Consider the following 17,311-nt stretch of genomic DNA (forward strand, 5'->3'; position numbering starts at 1 on the left):
TTAGTAGCCTCTGATTTTTGACAGCTGTTCTTAATTTTGGTCTTTGGGTCTGACTGGTGCTGGATAAATTTCATCTTGGGCTTCACTAGAATTCATCTAAAATAGGAGTAAGAGATAGCAGTCACCTTGAGAGGCCGAGTTTCATTATGTACACCAGGCTGGTCTTTAACTTGCAATGATCTGCTCCCCTCCCCTTGACTGCAGGCATGTTCCACCACTACATCATCAATATTTTTATATATATAGTAGGTCTTCCCCTGTTGCTATGTAGGTAATCTGTCATGAATTCGTTACCTCTTGTTTACCTTCCCGTTTATGGATGCACATTTAAATCCTTTCTAGTTCAGGATTACCAGCAACCTTATAAATATTCTTTTTTCCCCCCCCCCCGGAGGTGAGGAGGAGTGGAGGCAAGCACTTTACCACTGAGCTAAATCCCCAACCACATATAACTATTCTTAGTCTTTTGGAGAACTGGAAAGTTGGCTCAGCAGTTAAGAGCATTGACTGTTCTTCCAGAGGACCCAGGTTCAATTCCCAACATCCACATGGTAGCTCACAACTGTTTGTAACTCCAGTTCCAGGGGATCAAATGTCCTCACACTGACATACATGCAGGCAAAACACCAATGTACATGAAATAAGTAAATAAATTCCTTTAAAAAAAAGATAGGGTAGATTCTGTGAATAACTAGTGTTTCCTGTTAAAGATCAGTGTATTTGCAGGGAATTTATACAAAATTACTAACAGTGAGAAATCATGAAATATTTGTGTGTGTGTGTGTGTGTGTGTGTGTGTGTGTGTGTGTGTGTGTGTGTGTGGTGGATCTTGAACAGTGAATTATACCCTCAGTCCTCAGGAAATATTCCTAGCAACAGCTTAAAAACAAATAATAGCTGTAACAAGGAGAGCGTGATAACTGGGATATATGGTATTTTGCTTGCTATATACTTTTTCATAGATAGATACATGGATGGATGCTGATGCTAAAGAGCTGGGGTAGTTATATCATTCACACAAGGCCCCCTGAGCTATCCTGAGGAAGAGAGGTTGGTAAATGTAGAGAATAGGAGAAATAAAGTACAATCTGGCACTGTAATTTTGAGGTGGTATGGTTTATGTTGTCATTGTTTTGAGATAGAGTCTCACAGTGTAACCCTGGGTGGCTGAGAACTGCATAGATCAGACTAGCCTCAGATTCACCAAGATCCTACCTCTGGAATGCTGGGGCTAAAGTTGTGCACCTAGACACCCTGGCAATAAGTTTCTCGGTCTTACAGAAAGCAAACCTGGGCTTATTTGCCAAACTGTGCTGTATAGACATGCTCTTTACCTATGTCAGTAGTATGTCTTGCTGGAGTTTTAAGAGATCTTTGTTAGTTTTAATAACCCTACCCTGCATATTAAGTGAAATTTCATCTTCTATTAAGCACTATTCACATCTTTAACAATTTTTCTTGTGATTCACATATGTTATTTGCAGCTTTTTTAAAAGTAAAAGTTTTTTTGAGATAAGGTCTCACTATGTAGCTCTAATAACTATTCTAGAATTCACTATGGAGACCAGGCCGCCTCTGCCTCCTGAGTCCTGGGATCACCATGCCCAGCCAAGATTTTACATTTGTGTATTTAGTGTGCTCACTGGTGTGTATGTGTGGGTGATTTGTAGAAGTCAATTCTCTCTTTCTGCTAAAGAAATTCTGGGGACAAAACTCAGGTCATCAAATTTGAAAGTAAGTGCCTTTACCTGTGAGCCATCTCAGCTTTTATTTCATGTGCATCATTCCTTGTTCTCAAGTGCTCATATTTCTCTTCAAGGTAAAAAATGTTGTTAGCCCAAATAAATCGGGATTCTCAGGGAATGACAGAATTTCCTGGAGGAGGAATGGAAGCTCAGCACGTTACTCTGTGCCTGACAGAGGCTGTAACCGTGGCAGGTAAGTCGTTGCTCTTAAGAGGTTCATGGAAGTTGCAATTAAAGAACATTTTTTTTTTTTTTTTTAAAGAATCCCATACATGTATCCAGTGTATCTTGATGATATCTGGATCCCTTCCACTCTCTGACATTTTCAATTTGGCTAGATAATTTTTTTGTAAATTAAAAAAAAAAATAAGATTCTATTTGAGTCTCTTTAAGAGTTAAGCAACTTGCTTTTTGTCTAATTTTCATTTTATAGAAAATAATTTAATGTTATTAGCAGGCACATATATAGTATCTAAAAATAACTTTGTTTTATCATAGATGGTGACAATTTAGAAAATATGGAAGGTGTAAGTTTGCAAGCTGTAACACTTGCAGATGGCTCTACTGCTTACATACAGCATAACTCTAAAGGTATGTGTATCATACGTGGCCAGTTGGTTAATGCCAGTGACTCAGAACTCTTGCCAACTAGACCTCCATTGCAGTCTCCTGAAGATGCTGTATTGCGTATGATATTTGAAGTTGTTTCAGTTTAAGTTTTGCTTTGGTAATTTTGGGCTACCCTTTGAGATAGCTGAAAGATATGCTAGGGGTTCTAAAAGGGAAGGGGGAGAGGAGTAAGACATTGCTTTTTAACTCTAGGTTATGATTCAATGTGTTTATAAAACATGTAAAGAATATATTTATTTGGTTTTCTTAAAATGACATCATCTCTAAATTGATGTTTAGTTTGCTTCATGAAATAGCCCAGCTCTAAAACTCCTATTTTGTATGGAAAACTGCTATGTTGTGTATGTGGACAAAGGTATACATAGTTCCTAGGGGTGAGAGTATAAGCTAGATTCAAATACACATGTCTGTCCAGCTTCCCTGTGCCCAAGGTCATTGGTACTAAGTGGTTCTGAACAGTACAGAGATTCGATGCATGTAGCTTACTGTGATGAGCCACTCTTCCTCTTGAATTTATGTGATTGAAAATTGGAGGGAGGAAGGATGGCTGAGGGAGGATTTTCTGCTTTCTATAGGATCACTGGATTTGATATTGAATTGCCTCAGAACATTGAGGGAAGAACCAAGATGAACATGAGCTTAAGTAGTGTATGTTTTTATAGTTGATACCATTTTGAAATTGTCTAAAGTTTTAAATTTTTTGCTGCTAATTTATTGACTTGAATATTTTATTCCAGATGGAAGACTCATTGATGGCCAGGTCATTCAGTTGGAAGATGGTTCTGCTGCCTATGTTCAACATGTCCCCATACCTAAAAGTAGTAAGTATTTAAGACACAACAGCCATCATGGTAGCACATGCTTTTAATCCCAGCCCTCAGAGAAGGCAGCTCTCTGAATTTGAAACCAACGTGGTATATAGAGCAGAATAGCCAGGATTATACAATGAGACCATTTAATAATAATAAACCAAAAAAAAAAGACATTACACAAAAAACACCCCTAATTTTCAGACCTCAGAATTTGCTGCCTTCAGCTTGTTCTTGCTACCTAATTTAGTTTGATTTCTAGTCTTTCTCTGAAGAGGGGTCAAGAGACACCAGACAGAGGATCAAACTTAACCAAGATTCCTCTAACAGATAATGGAAAAGGGATTGCTGGGCTGAGCCCAGGAGATTAGTAGACAACAATCCTAAGGAAATGTGGCTGTGTTAGAGCTGAATCCCATGCCACTCATTCTCTTTTCTTCTTTCAATTCTCATCCCTGGAATATATTCTTAAAACAAGTCTTGAGGGTCCCTTTTCTTTGAAATGGTTTCTTGAAGCAACTTCCCTGAGATTACTTAGATGCCCAGTGGCTCCTAAAGCAGGTGTATATGTTAATCTGATTCTGTTGCTGCTATGTGAGTTAGCTGGAACATGCTGAAGATAGGAAATCTAAATGTAAGCATTGCTCTTGAGCAGGGGACAGTTTGCGGCTAGAGGATGGACAAGCAGTGCAGCTAGAAGATGGAACCACTGCATTTATTCACCATACTTCTAAAGGTACAATAGTTCTATGAATGTGAATAACATAAGAGAAAAGTGGGAGTGTGGGAAAAGAACTGTCTTTGGCTGCTGGAGTGTTGTCATGAGAAACAACTGTTTACTCCTTGAAGTACAAAGCAGCAGGTTGGAACATTGTTTAAGGAAAAACTTTGTGACAGTTTGAGTTGTCCAGGGACAGTTTATCACAACAAATAGCACAGACTTTGGAGCTAGGCATTTGAATACCCGGACTGACATCAGTCCAAATTATGGTTTCTCTACTTGTACTTAAAATTGAGTATGTTAGCTGGGTGGTGGTGATGCACACACCTTTAGGCCCAGAATTTGGGAGGCATAGGCAGGCAGGGACAGGCAGTTCCAGGCCAGCCTGGTCTACAGAGCTAGTTCTAGGACAAACTCCAAAGCTACACAGTTAAACCCTGTCTCAACCCCCACCTCCTCAAAAAAAAAAAAAAAGAGTATGTTAATCTTTTAGGTTAAAAGTTACATTGAATATTGAGGCTTTTTTTTTTTAAGTGTTCCTATACAAAAAAAGTTCATTTATATTTTCCTTTAGATATAAAATGATGCTTTTGTGTCATAGAATAGTCCCTTGGTTTTAAAACTTTCACTTTAGCTTTCCTCCATTGCTCCTTTGTAAACCATATTTCTCTTTGATGGAGAGGAATTGAGCTCTGCAGTTCTTCTAATTCTAGTAGGCGCTTAATGCTGTGGACTTGCTTCTTAGAACTGCTTTCATTGTGTCCCATAAGTTTAGATATGTTGTATTTTCATTCTCATTCAGTCCTAAAGAGTTTTTCATTTTCTTCTTGCTTGATATGTCTTGACCCAGTTTTCATTCAGTAGTGAGTTGTTCAGTGTCCATGAATTTGTATAGCTTCTGCTCTTTCTGTTGTTGATATCCAGCTTTAATCTATGATTAACAGAATGCATGGTTCTATTTCAGTTTTCTTATGTTTATTGAGACTTGCTTTGTGTCCAAGTATGTCATCAGTTTTGGAGAAAGTTCCTTAAGTGGTGGCTATGCCTGCTTGCTTCTTGGACTATTTTCTTGAAATATCTATCCTTTAACCCTGGGACAATATCTATCATGTCTATCTTTGATGGTGAAGTGTATTTCTTGGATGTAGCAGAAAAATGGATCCTGTTTTCTTTCTCTTTTTTTGGTTTTTCGAGATGGGGTTTCTCTGTGCGGCTCTGACTGTCCTGGAAAATTTGCTCTATAGACCAACCAGTCTGACCTCAAACACAGATATGATCTTTTTCCCTCTGCATTCTCTACCACTAAGCCCAGCTTGCTGTTTTTCCCCCCCTTGATCCTGTTTACTAATCTAGTCTGTTAATATGTGCTTTTTTTATTGAGGAATTATGAGACCATAAATGCCAAGAATTATTAATAAGCAATGTTTATTGATTGCTGTAATTTTTGTTATGATATGGGATCTGGGGGTGTTTTCTTTGCTGTGGTTAACCTTTTCAGGCTTCTGTAAAGCTGAGTTGGTAGATAGTTATAGCTTAATTTTGATTTTATTGTAGCTTTTTTTTCTCTATCAGTTGTGATTGATAGTGTTGCTAGGTATAGTAGTCTGTGGTCTCACAGTTTGTAGAACATCTGCCCAGGCCCTTCTGGCTTCCAGAGTCTCCATAAGGTCAGGTATTATTCTAATGGGCCTGTCTTTATATTTGACTTGGTCTTTTTCTCTTGCAGCTTTTAATACCCTTTCTTTGTTCTGTATGCTTAGTGTTTTATTATGTGTCATAGGGAATTTCTTTTCTGGTCCTATTTGGTGTTCAGTATGCTTCTTATACCTTTATAGGTACCTTCTTCTTTAGATTGGGGAAGATTTTTCTATGATTTTTTTTCCTCCTTGAGACAGGGTTTCTCTGTGTAGCCCTGGCTGTCTTGGAACTCACTCTGTAGACCAGGCTGATATTGAAATCAGAGATTCACCTGCCTCTGTCTCCCAAGTGCTGAGATTACAGGTGTTCATCACCACTGCTCAGCTCTATGATTTTATTAAAAATAAATTTTATTTGTATTTTCATGTCTTGAACTGGTTTTATTATTTCATTCAACTATGTTTTCACAGTCTTCATTAAGGCATTTATTCATATCCTCTTTAAGGTTCTTGAGCATATTCATAATTGCTATTTTAAAATCATTGTTTTGTGCTTCAGCTAAATTTCATTTTTCAGGGTCAGTTGCAATAGGTGTTACTGGATTCTGGAGAAGGTATACTGTCTTGGCTATTCATATTTGTATTTTTGTGCTAGATCCAGGAATCTAGAGTTATGATATTTGAGGTGGTTTTGGTCTTGTCTTTCTTGGGTAGATGTTCCTTCTTTGGTAGCTGTTGCCCTGTCTGGGTCCTGTCCTTGGTAGAGAGAGCTTCTGTGGTTGGACCAGTGACACAAAGGAATGGAGATAGACTAAGAAAAAAGGCTGATATAGGCCATGGGAAAGAGCTAGGGGCACTAGGGCCTGCATTAGGAGGCAGAGTCCCTAGGGAGTAAAGGTTGTATGAGAGGAAGGGCTCCTGCAGGTAGGAGAAAGAATTAAGTCTAGCTGGGTGGTGGTGGTATGTCCCTTTAATCCCAGTACTCGGGAGGCAGAGGCAGGTGGATCTTTGTGAGTTGGAGGCCAGCTTGGTCTGCAGAGCGAGTTCCAGGACAACCTCCAAAACAACACCTCCCCCCCCCCAAAAAAAAAAAAAAAAAGAAAGGAAGGAAGAGTAAGTCTAAAGAAAGAGGAATGAAAGAGCCAGGGAGACCCTGGATGTGCACTAAGAGGCAGAATCCCTAGGAAAGGGAGATAGGTAGAGAGGAGGGACTCCTGTAGGCCATCTAAAATAGGAGCAAGAATAAGTGTGGGGAAATCAGGGAGGACAGGAAGGACAGTAAAATCACCTACCTGCATCTTAGCCCATTGTTGGCCACTGTGGGTCCACAGTAGAAAGCATTTCTCTGGATTAGTGACTGATACAAAGGAATGAAGACGAGCTATAAGGGAAAGCTGAGAGAGAGGGTTGGTAGACTAATGTGATACTTTTAATGTAATGCCTTTCTTTTCCATTCCCTCAGATAGTTATGACCAGAGCTCACTTCAGGCAGTACAATTGGAAGATGGCACAACAGCTTACATCCACCATGCAGTGCAAGTCCCACAGTCTGATACCATCTTGGCAATTCAGGCTGATGGGACAGTGGCAGGGCTACACACTGGAGATGCCACAATCGATCCGGATACCATTAGTGCTTTGGAGCAGTATGCAGCAAAGGTATGGCACTTTGCAATTTCCATACTATCTCTGGACTGGGAGGTGTAGTTTAGTTGTTAGAGTGTTTATTGTGACTTGCACGAAGCTCTAGAGTCAGTACTAGCACCACATAAACCAAACGTGGTGGTACACACCTGCAGTTCCAGCAGTTTGGAAAGAGCAAGAGGGTCAGGAGTTGATTGTCATCCTTAACTACCTAATAAGTTGAAGACCAGCCCAGGATACATGAGATCCTGTCTCAAAGACAAAGCAAACTAAAACACACCACCAACGGGCTGGAGAGATGGCTCAGAGGTCCTGAGTTCAATTCCCAGCAACCATATGATGGCTCACAACCATCCATAATGAGATCTGGTGCCCTCTTCTAGCTTGCAGGGATACATGCAGACAGAACACTGAATACCTAATAAATAAATCTTTAAAAAAAAAAAAAAAAAAAAAAAAAAGACACCACCAAAAAGAAGTACCAGGGCTGGGGGAGACGTTTCAGCACTTAAGAGCACAGACTGCTCCTCTAGAGGACCCAGGTTCAATTCCTAGCCCCCACATGTCTGTAACTCCAAGATCTGACACCTTCACACAGACATTCATGCAGGCAACAACTCAGTGCACATAAAGTAATAATAAATTGTTTAAAATATGAGTCAGTACTAAAGAATTTAACATTTGTTTTTAAATAAGTGAATGCTGAGAATGTAGTACATGCTTATAGACATCACAGGTTTAAGATAAACATGCGCTGCATAGTGAGATCCTGTCTCAACAACAGTTAAAGAAATGCAGAAAGAGGGCAAGAGAGATGGCTCAGTTAAGAATACTTGTGTTGGGCGGTTTTAATGCCCTTCTTTAATCCCAGCACTTGGGAGGTAGAGATAGGTGAGTTCAAGGCCAGCCTGGTCTACAGAGTGGGTTCCAGAACAGCCTGTGCTGCACAGAGAAACTTTGTTTCAAAAACCAACAACAAAGAACACTTGTTGCTCTTGGATGGGACTCAGATTTGATTCCTAGAACCCATCCAAAACTCTAGTTTCAGGGTACCCTAAACCCTCTTCTGACCGCCGTAAGCACCAGGTACTGCAGTTCTGTTTGTATACTGACATACATGAAAACAACATACCCATAAAACAAAATTTTTAAATAAATGCAAAAAGAAATATTTTGGGAAGAATAACAGAATGAAGAATACTTTAAAGAATAAATAAATAGTTGATAATTTATAGAAAGGAAGTCAAGGATGAGTTCCATAAAGAACCTGATAAGAATAGAAATCAAAAGTGAAATTAGAGATTAGAAAAAATGAAGGAGGGACTGGAGAGATGGCTCCACAGTTAAGATCACTGACTGCTCTTCAGAGGACCCAGGTTCAGTTCTCAGCACCCACATGGTAGCTCACAGCTGTCTATAATTCCAGTTACAGGGAACCTGACACCCATGGCAACACAAATGCAGATAAAGTAAAAATAAAGTTTTAAAAAAGAGAAAGAGGAAAGTTAAGAAAATCCTTGAATTTTATATAAAAGGACTAGTTTATGAGCCTGTAGTCCCAGCTGCTTGGAATGAATGAGGCTCTTTCAAGTCTAGAAGTTCATAACACACTTGGACAATATAATAAAACCTCATCTAAAAGAGGAGAGAGAGAGCTGGGCGGTGGTGGAACACACCTTTAACCCTAACATTAGGAGGCAGGTTGATCTCTGTGAGTTCAACACCACTGATCTACAGAGTAAGATCCAGGACAGCCAGGACTACACAGAGAAACTCTGTCCTGAAAAGCCAGAAAGGACAACAAAAAAATGTGTCTTGAAAAACTGAGAGAGAAGTGGGGAAGATTCTTGAAGTTTTACCTGTACTAAAAGTGTACCTTTCATATAATTTAAAAGTTTGGTTATTGTGGGAGGGGGCCTGGAGATACAGCTATAATCCCAGCATCAGGGAGGTAGAGTCAGAAAGATCAGGAATTCAGGTTCACCTTGACTATATAATGAGTTCAAGACCAGACTGGACCACTTGAGACTCTTTCTCACCCACTTAACCCAGTTTGGAGGAGCTAATGATGTGTTCAGTGATAGAGTACAAGGCACATGGGTCTTGGGTTCAGTCCCCACACCATGATAGCAGGGAAATAGTAGGGCTTACTTTTTAATTTGGGAGGAATTTTATTGTTGTTGTTGTTAGGTTTTCTGTTTGTTTTATTTTTTGGGGTGTGGGGTTTCAAGACAGGGTTTCTGTTCATAGCCCTGGCTGTCCTAGAACTTGCTCTATAGACAAGATTAGCCTCAAATTCAGAGATTCACCTACATCTGCCTCTCAATTGCTGGGATTAAAGGCATGCACCACCACTGCTTGGCTGGGAGACTGAAAAATGTACAGTGATAGTGAATAATAAATCTGCATGTTACCTAGCCTAAATGATTATCAAAATATGAGACCTGGGATTAGAGGTATATCTCCTTTGTACAATGCTTATCTAATATATGTAAGGTCTTTGGCTCAGTCCCCAGCACTGCAAATAAAAAGTTAAACCTTTTAAAGCTTTCTTTTAGGGCTGGAGAGATAGGCACAATCAAAAATAAGCAAAGCTTTCTTTTACTCTTTCAGGTATCCATTGATGGGAGTGAAAGTGTAACAAGTACAGGACTGATTGGAGAAAATGAGCAAGAGAAAAAGATGCAGGTAGGTAAAGTTGAGTTTTGTGTGTTTGTATGTGTGTGCACGTACCTGGATGTCTGTATGTGCAGGTACCCCTGAGTACTAGTGTCTATGTTGGTCAGATGCATGTGATTTCTTTGGAGTTAAAGGTGGTTATGAATTGCCTGACATGCTAGGAATCAAGCTTGGATCCTCTGGTAGCCATTTGCAATTTTAATGGTTTTAAATTTTGGGGGGTTTGTTTTGTTTTGTTGGCAAGACTAAGGATTGAACCTAGGGCTCATGCTTGCTAGACAAGATTCAACCCTTGGTGGTGTCATAATTTCTAAAATAGTCATCTTACAAAGATTTTAAAGGAATTGCCATTGTTTAAATTATGGTTTGTCATCCTGAAAAAAATGACCCTCTACTGAATCTACTGTAGACTAGGATCACATGGATTTCATCTTTTAAGGGGAATTCAAATGGCCTGATACCCTCTCTCTCCCCACCCCCTGGTTTTTCCAGACAGGGTTTCTCTGTAATTTTGGAGCCTGACGATCAGGATGGCCTCAAACTCACAGAGATTTGTCTGCCTCTGCCTCCTGAGTGCTGGGATTAATGACATGTGCTACTACCACTGCAACCTGACACTCTCTTTATCATTGTTTTTGAAATAAAAATACACTTGACATTGTCTTAATGTTCCATTTCCTTTAGACAAAAAAAAAAAAAAAAAAAAAAAAAAAAAGTATGGCAATTGAGTTGGATCCCCTGAGTATGTCAGGAAATAGCAAGATACAATGGAAATTTTGTTTACTTTGGATATTTTTAGGTAGATTCTCACTGTATAGTTCAACATTAATCTAATGATCCTCCTCCCTCAGCCTCCTAAATTTGGAATTTCAGGTATGCATACTAGAGGTTTTTTAGGTGGAAATAGGTCTGTGACCTTGAACTATGCACTCTTTTTCTTTTAAGACTTAATTTATTTTATTTGCATTGGTGTTTTGCCTGCATGTATATCTGTGTGAGGGTGTCAGAGTTACAGACAGTTGTTAGCTGTCATGTGGGTGCTGGGAATTGAACCTAGGTCCTCTGGAAGAGCAGTCAGTGCTCTCAACTGCTGAGCCATCTCTCCAGCCCCACAAACTGTGCATTCTTATAATGCCCCATTTTACTGTTCCAGAGGCACTAGACTCTTAGGGAAACTATGAACTGTAGCTCATAGTATGGTGTGTGTGTGTGTGTGTGTGTGTGTGTGTGTGTGTGTGTGTGTTTTCAAGACAGGGTTTCTCTGTGTACCTTTGGAGCCTATCCTTGCACTTGCTCTGTAGACCAGGCTGGGCTCAAACTCACTGAGATCTGCCTGCCTCTGCCTCCTGAGTGCTGGAATCAAAGGCTGTGCCACCACTGGCAGTTTTATGTTTTTTGTGGTTGGGTTTTTTCTTTGTGCTGCAGCTCACAAATAAGTACATGGAGATTTATTATTAATTAGCAAAGCTCGTCCTTAGCTTCAGCTTGTTCTCAACTATCTCTTATAACTTAAATTAACCCATTTATATTAATCTACATTCTGGCATGTGGTGTTAACCTTTCTTCCATCTCAAATCTCCTGTTTCATCTCGGTGTCTCCCTGGTGAATCCATGCATCTAGATTCTTCCTCCAAGTTTCTGTCTTTTTATTGGGAAAACAGTAATTTCATCTATTTTAGTTCTGTATAAGTACTCAAGTTGTATTTTTTTTTTTTTTTTTTCTAGATTGTTTTACAAGGACATGCTACAAGAGTAACTCCTAAGACTCAGCAGAGTGGAGAGAAGGCATTTCGGTGTAAATATGATGGATGTGGAAAACTCTATACAACAGCTCATCATCTTAAGGTACATAAGAGAGAAGTAGCTAGTCACAAACATACTATGGCATGCGGGCACTGACTGCCAGCATGGTCAAGCTTTGACATCCGTGTTCACTAGCATTCAAAAGATACTAACACATACTCACACTAAGACACACAAGAACCTGGACAGACTAGCAACTGTCTGTTCTCTAAGAGCATAGATGATTTACTTCTGTATCCCTAATTCCAGCATATTTGCTGGTAGATACTTACTCAATTCAATACTGTAGTGATGAAATACAACTCTCATAAAATTATGTAAATTTGCCTTAATCCCAGCACTCAGAAGGCAGAGCCAGACAGATTTCTGTGAATTGGAGGCCAGCCTGGTCTACAGAGCGAGTTCCAGGATAGGCTCCAAAACAATACAGGGAAACCCTGTCTTGAAATCCAAACAACAAAAACAAAACAAAAACTGGTTATGTCAGACTGAGAATGTCACTCACTCAGTAGAGTACATAGAATACATGCCTTATCCTGGGTTCATTTTCCACCCCCACATGAACTTGTCTTGATGGCACATACCCTTAATTAGTGATCAAGCGGTGGAGGCAGAAGCTTCAGAAGATTAAGGTCACCCTCCCTGCAAAGCCAGGCTGGGATGGATGAGACTCTCTTGCAGAGAGGCTATGAAAATTAAATAAGTTAATATTGTTACTATAAGTTACTAGACAGAGCCGGGCGTTGGTGGTATACACCTTTAATCCCAGCACTTGGGAGGCAGAGGTGGAGTTCTGTGAGTTCAAGGCCAGCTTGGTCTAAAGGGTGAGTTCCAGAACAGGCTCCAAAAGCTACAGAGAAACCCTTCCTTGAAAAACCAAAATAAACAAATAAATAAATTACTAAAAAGAATGACCCCATGAAAGGTTCAGTGAATGTTGGGCATTGACATGAATACTCATATGTCATAGCAGCCTTTGACCTCATTTTACAGAGAGCACCTTGAGGCTTAGAAAGGCAGATAGAGTTGGAGATGTAACTCAGAATGGTGTAGTTAAATTCTCTTTGGGCTGCCAACCAGCTCCCTAGCTTAGTCTTGTTAGTCTTGTCCTGCTAGCGCTTTTAACTTTTTTTTTTTTTTTTTTTTTTTTTTTTTGGTTGTTCAAGACAGGGTTTCTCTGTGGCTGTGAAGCCTGTCCTGGAACTTGCTGGTCTTGAACTCACAGAGATCCGCCTGCCTCTGCCTCCCGAGTGCTGGTATTAAAGGCATGTGCTGTCACCGCCTGGCGCTCTTTTAACTTAATTTAACCTGTTTCTAGTCATCTTTGTTTTGCCTCAGAACTTTTTACCTATCTTTTATTCTGTATGTCCTGCTTTCCTGCTTCCTTTATATCTGGCTGGCTGGCCCCTTTTGTCCCTTTTTCTTTCTTCTTCAAGCCTCAGTTCCTCCTATTTACTCTACCTGCTTGGAAGTTCCACCTATACCTCCTCTCACTATTGGTCATTCTGCTTTTAATTAGACCAATCAGAAGCTTTAGTCAGGCAAGGTAAAACAGCAACATAGCTGTATATAATTAAACAAATGCAACACATCTCCACATAGTTAAGCAAATAGTCCACACCATAAACAAAACAAACGCAATATATCTCTATATAGTTAAACAAATATTCTGCAACATAAACAATACAACCCATCTTTGCATAGTTAAACAAATACTCTGCAACAGACAAGTGCTTGACTAGCATGAATAATATCTATGTCTAGCATCCCTTAAAGTGGGTGTGATGGTGCACACCTGTGATCCCAGTACTCAAGAGTGCAAGGTCATCCTTTCCTACAGAGGCGGGGCGGGCACCCAAGGCCACCCCTCTAGGCCTTGCTTCAGATTTCAGATACATGGCTTTCTAGCACAGGTTACATGCCACAGTTCACTTTGAGAGGCCTGTTACTCTCTTCCTCATTCTCATCATGCATGTGTGTCCTAGGAGTTCCTGTGATCACTCTAAAAGCACTCAAATGTTGTTTCTTGTTTTAAAAGAGTCCTTGTTGCTGTGTAACATCTGGGTGTGAATTGAGAATTACTGGGTATAGAGTTTTTTGGAAAGGCTTTTTTTTTTTTTTTTTTTTTTTTTTAAAGTATACTACAAGGCAGAGATATAACTCAGTGATAGTTGTTGCATCTCATATCTGAGGCCCTGGAATCAATCCCCAGTACTGTAAAAGAGGGGGCATAAAACAGAGGCATTTACTAGTAGAAGAAAATTTAAATTTATATTAAGAACATCTTACTCATAAAACATGTAAAGGAAACAGAATTCTGCTTGTGTTTTAATAATAGGTCCATGAGCGTTCTCACACAGGAGACCGGCCTTATCAGTGTGAGCATTCAGGCTGTGGGAAAGCATTTGCAACAGGTAAGTTCAGTGGGGGATTGCCCAGAGCAAGCCAGAGGCAGGGCCCCTTCTGTTTTCTGAGACTACAGAAGCACATGATCAGTTTTAGTCTTGTACTTTTTAAAAACTATTTGTACATATTGTGCCTGAATGAATGTATGTATACCATATATATGCAGGTGCCCCTATAAGCCCAAAGAGGTGATTAGATCCCTGCACCTGGAGTCAGAGGCAGTTGTGAGCCACGTGATGTGGGTGCTGGGAACCCACACCTATGTCCTCTGCTGCAGCGGTATGCACTCTGAACTGCTGAGCCATCCAGCTAACCCCTTCAGTATCTTTCTTAACTGCCTCTTGTTCTGCTTGTTTTTCTCCAAAGATCTATCTCTGCCTACACATTTGCTGCTCCCTATCTATTCTCTGTTTTCTTCTACCAGCAAAATTAAAAACCAGGTATTAGCAGTGTACAGTTTTAATCCCAGCACTGGGGAGGCAGAGGCAGGCAGATCTCTGTGAGTTTGAGGTCAGACTGGTCTATCCAGGCTGGCTAAGGCTGCCCCGCCCCCATGCTGACTTAAAATATAATTAATAAAGAGAACCTCAGAGAAATGAGCCATCTGTCATGGGGATGCTGGGAATTCAACCTAGATCCTTTACAAGAGCAACAAGTGCCCTGACTCACTGAGCCAGCTCTCAAGCCCCACCTATCTTAACATTTGGGTTTTTCTGTTTCCTTTGTTTGCTTTTTGAGGCATTGTCTCATGCTGTATCCCAGGCTGGCCTCAAATAGATGACAGTACTCTTACTTCAGCTCCCATATATTGGGATTACAGGCATGAGCCACCACACTTAGTTTGCCTCATACATTTTTAATGGTCATCCTATTAAGTATGCCTACTATTTTATCCTGGTTATTTGCTGTATATTTCCTATGTTAATCTCCAAATACTTGTTTAGAGGAGTATTGTATTGCTAAACTTCTTTTTCTTTTCTGTTTTGTTTTTCGAGATAGGGTTTCTCTGTGTAACCCTGGGTGTCCTGGAACTTGATCTGTAGACCAGGCTGCCCTCAAACACACAGAGATCTGGCTGCCATTGCCTTTCAGGTTCTGGGATTAAAGGCATGCCCCATCAGAGCCTAGTGTTAAATTTCTTTTATGATTTTCTTTTTAAGGCTATGGATTAAAAAGTCATTTCAGAACTCATACTGGAGAAAAGCCATATCGGTGTTCAGAAGATAATTGTACAAAATCTTTCAAAACTTCAGGAGATCTACAGAAGCACATCAGAACCCATACAGGTACCAGTACAAACAGAATATCATATCTGGACCAGGAATTATTGTTTTCATTGTAGCACAGGCTAACAATGAATTTGTGATGCTCTACATCAGCTTCTCCAGTTCTGGGATTACAAACTATTACTATCAGGAATTCTTTATCTTCGGGATGGAGATGGAGTGTCTGAAAAAATTGAAGAGAATCACTATCAAGTCCTTATCTTAAACTCCTAAAATTCTATCCAGTTTGCTGTTTGTATATGTGTACTTCTTTCCAAGGAGAAGCCCTACAAATACAGAAGTAGTCCTAGATCACCAACCCTCTCGGTTTTCAGAAATTACCCAAGCAACAAGCTTATTTTCCTAGGATTACCCATTTGATAAGTAGCCTAATTGAGAACAGACACTAAGGTACAGGACTCCTTGTCTGTTGCTAAAGGAATTATCTGAGATCAATTATAGTAGGTAGTCCCAGCAATTGGAGGTAAAGGCAGGCGGATCTCTGAGTTACAGAACAGTCTGCTCTACAGAGCACGTTTCAGGGCTGCCAGGGCTACACAGAGAAACCCTGCCTAGAGAAATCAAAAAAGAATAAAACAAGATTCTGTCTTCATTAGATGTTATAAATATATATGCACATATATGTGTATGTATGTATATGTTCAGCAGATATTTTGATGTGTGGGAAGTGCTAGATAAAAGACATAGCAAATTGTTTTCTTTTTATTGTATTTATTAATTATTATGGGCACAGACACTATGCCATGTGAATGGAGGTGAGAGGACAGCTTACAGAAGTGGGTTCTCACCATCTAACCATGCAGTTCCCAAGGGGAGAACTCAAGCTCTTAGTAGAGTTGGTAACAAGTGCTTTAACCTACCACCTACTGAGCCATCTCACTGACCCCAGATATTATTTTTCTTTGTGGTATTATAGAATAAATAAAATAAGAAATAAGCCCTAGGGAATCCTACAGTCCAAACTTAATTTTTTTTTTTTTTTTTTTTTTTTTTTTTTTTTTTTTGTTTGTTTTCAATACTGGGTTTCTATGGCTTTGGAGGCTGTCCTGGAACTAGCTCTTGTAGACTAGGCTGGTCTCGAACTCACAGAGATCTGCCTGCCTCTGCCTCCCAAGTGCTGGGATTAAAGGCGTGTGCCACAAACTCCCGCCCCCCCCCCTTTTAAAATAAAATTGTATTGCAATTACTTTTATATGTGTGCACAATGGGGCCTGAGAATAGTTTTCAGTTGATTGTTGTTTCATCCTTTAGGTTCCAGGGATGCAACTTAGGCAGTTTGTTTTGGCAGCAAGCATTTATACCCACAGAGCCGTCTTGCTGAACCTTAAACTTTAATAATCTTTTCTCTGACATTTAGGTCTATGCTTTCTCAGCTCAGTTTTTAGTATGTCCACTTGATTCTATCTTGCAAAATAACAGTCACTTACTTATGAGTCTTGAAGCTATTCAGATTTCTTTTGTCAACTCCAGTTTGGAGTGAAAGATGCATTGTCTAGAGACACAACAGTGCTTAGAAGGGTAAGCAGACTACAGACTGGGGTAAGACCCTGGACAGAGCCAAGTGATGAGATTGTTCTGTATATTTTATTTTTTGCGCTGTTTAATTTGTTCCCTTTTGTATCTTCAGGAGAAAGGCCCTTTAAGTGTCCTATTGAAGGCTGTGGTCGGTCCTTTACAACATCAAATATCAGAAAAGTGCACATTAGGACCCACACAGGAGAAAGACCTTACTACTGCACAGAACCAGGATGTGGGAGGGCATTTGCCAGCGCAACTAATTATAAAAACCATGTGAGGATACACACAGGTAATGATGCTGATGTCTTGGTCCTGTCTTTCAAGGCTTCCAGTTAGTCTCTTCCTCCCAGTTCACATGGAGAAGAGGTTAAGCAGCTTAAAAATTTCTTTGATGAGCCAACATGTGGTGGTGTGCGCCTTTTATCCCAGCATT

General features: G+C 40.0%; 1 protein-coding gene across 3 annotated transcripts in view; it reads left to right on the plus strand.

Moving 5' to 3' along the window:
• Positions 1 to 17,311, plus strand: part of Znf143 (zinc finger protein 143) — a 37,468-nt gene that overhangs the window by 7,004 nt on the left and 13,153 nt on the right. The window contains exons 1-11 of one of the 3 annotated variants that reach the window (XM_051192666.1): positions 1,596 to 1,734; positions 1,820 to 1,938; positions 2,244 to 2,336; positions 3,113 to 3,196; positions 3,837 to 3,920; positions 7,005 to 7,201; positions 9,800 to 9,874; positions 11,591 to 11,710; positions 14,007 to 14,082; positions 15,235 to 15,360; positions 16,988 to 17,167. In XM_051192666.1, coding sequence (XP_051048623.1) covers positions 1,827 to 1,938; positions 2,244 to 2,336; positions 3,113 to 3,196; positions 3,837 to 3,920; positions 7,005 to 7,201; positions 9,800 to 9,874; positions 11,591 to 11,710; positions 14,007 to 14,082; positions 15,235 to 15,360; positions 16,988 to 17,167 — 1,147 coding nt within the window. In that variant the 5' untranslated portion in view covers positions 1,596 to 1,734; positions 1,820 to 1,826. Of the gene's footprint in view, positions 1 to 1,595; positions 1,735 to 1,819; positions 1,939 to 2,243; positions 2,337 to 3,112; positions 3,197 to 3,836; positions 3,921 to 7,004; positions 7,202 to 9,799; positions 9,875 to 11,590; positions 11,711 to 14,006; positions 14,083 to 15,234; positions 15,361 to 16,987; positions 17,168 to 17,311 lie in introns of those variants that run through there. The other 2 variants (XM_051192665.1, XM_051192667.1) reach the window with 2 other exon arrangements.

This window comes from Phodopus roborovskii, unplaced genomic scaffold, assembly GCF_943737965.1.
Source record: "Phodopus roborovskii unplaced genomic scaffold, PHOROB, whole genome shotgun sequence".
In the NCBI taxonomy this organism is placed as follows: Eukaryota; Metazoa; Chordata; class Mammalia; order Rodentia; family Cricetidae; genus Phodopus; species Phodopus roborovskii.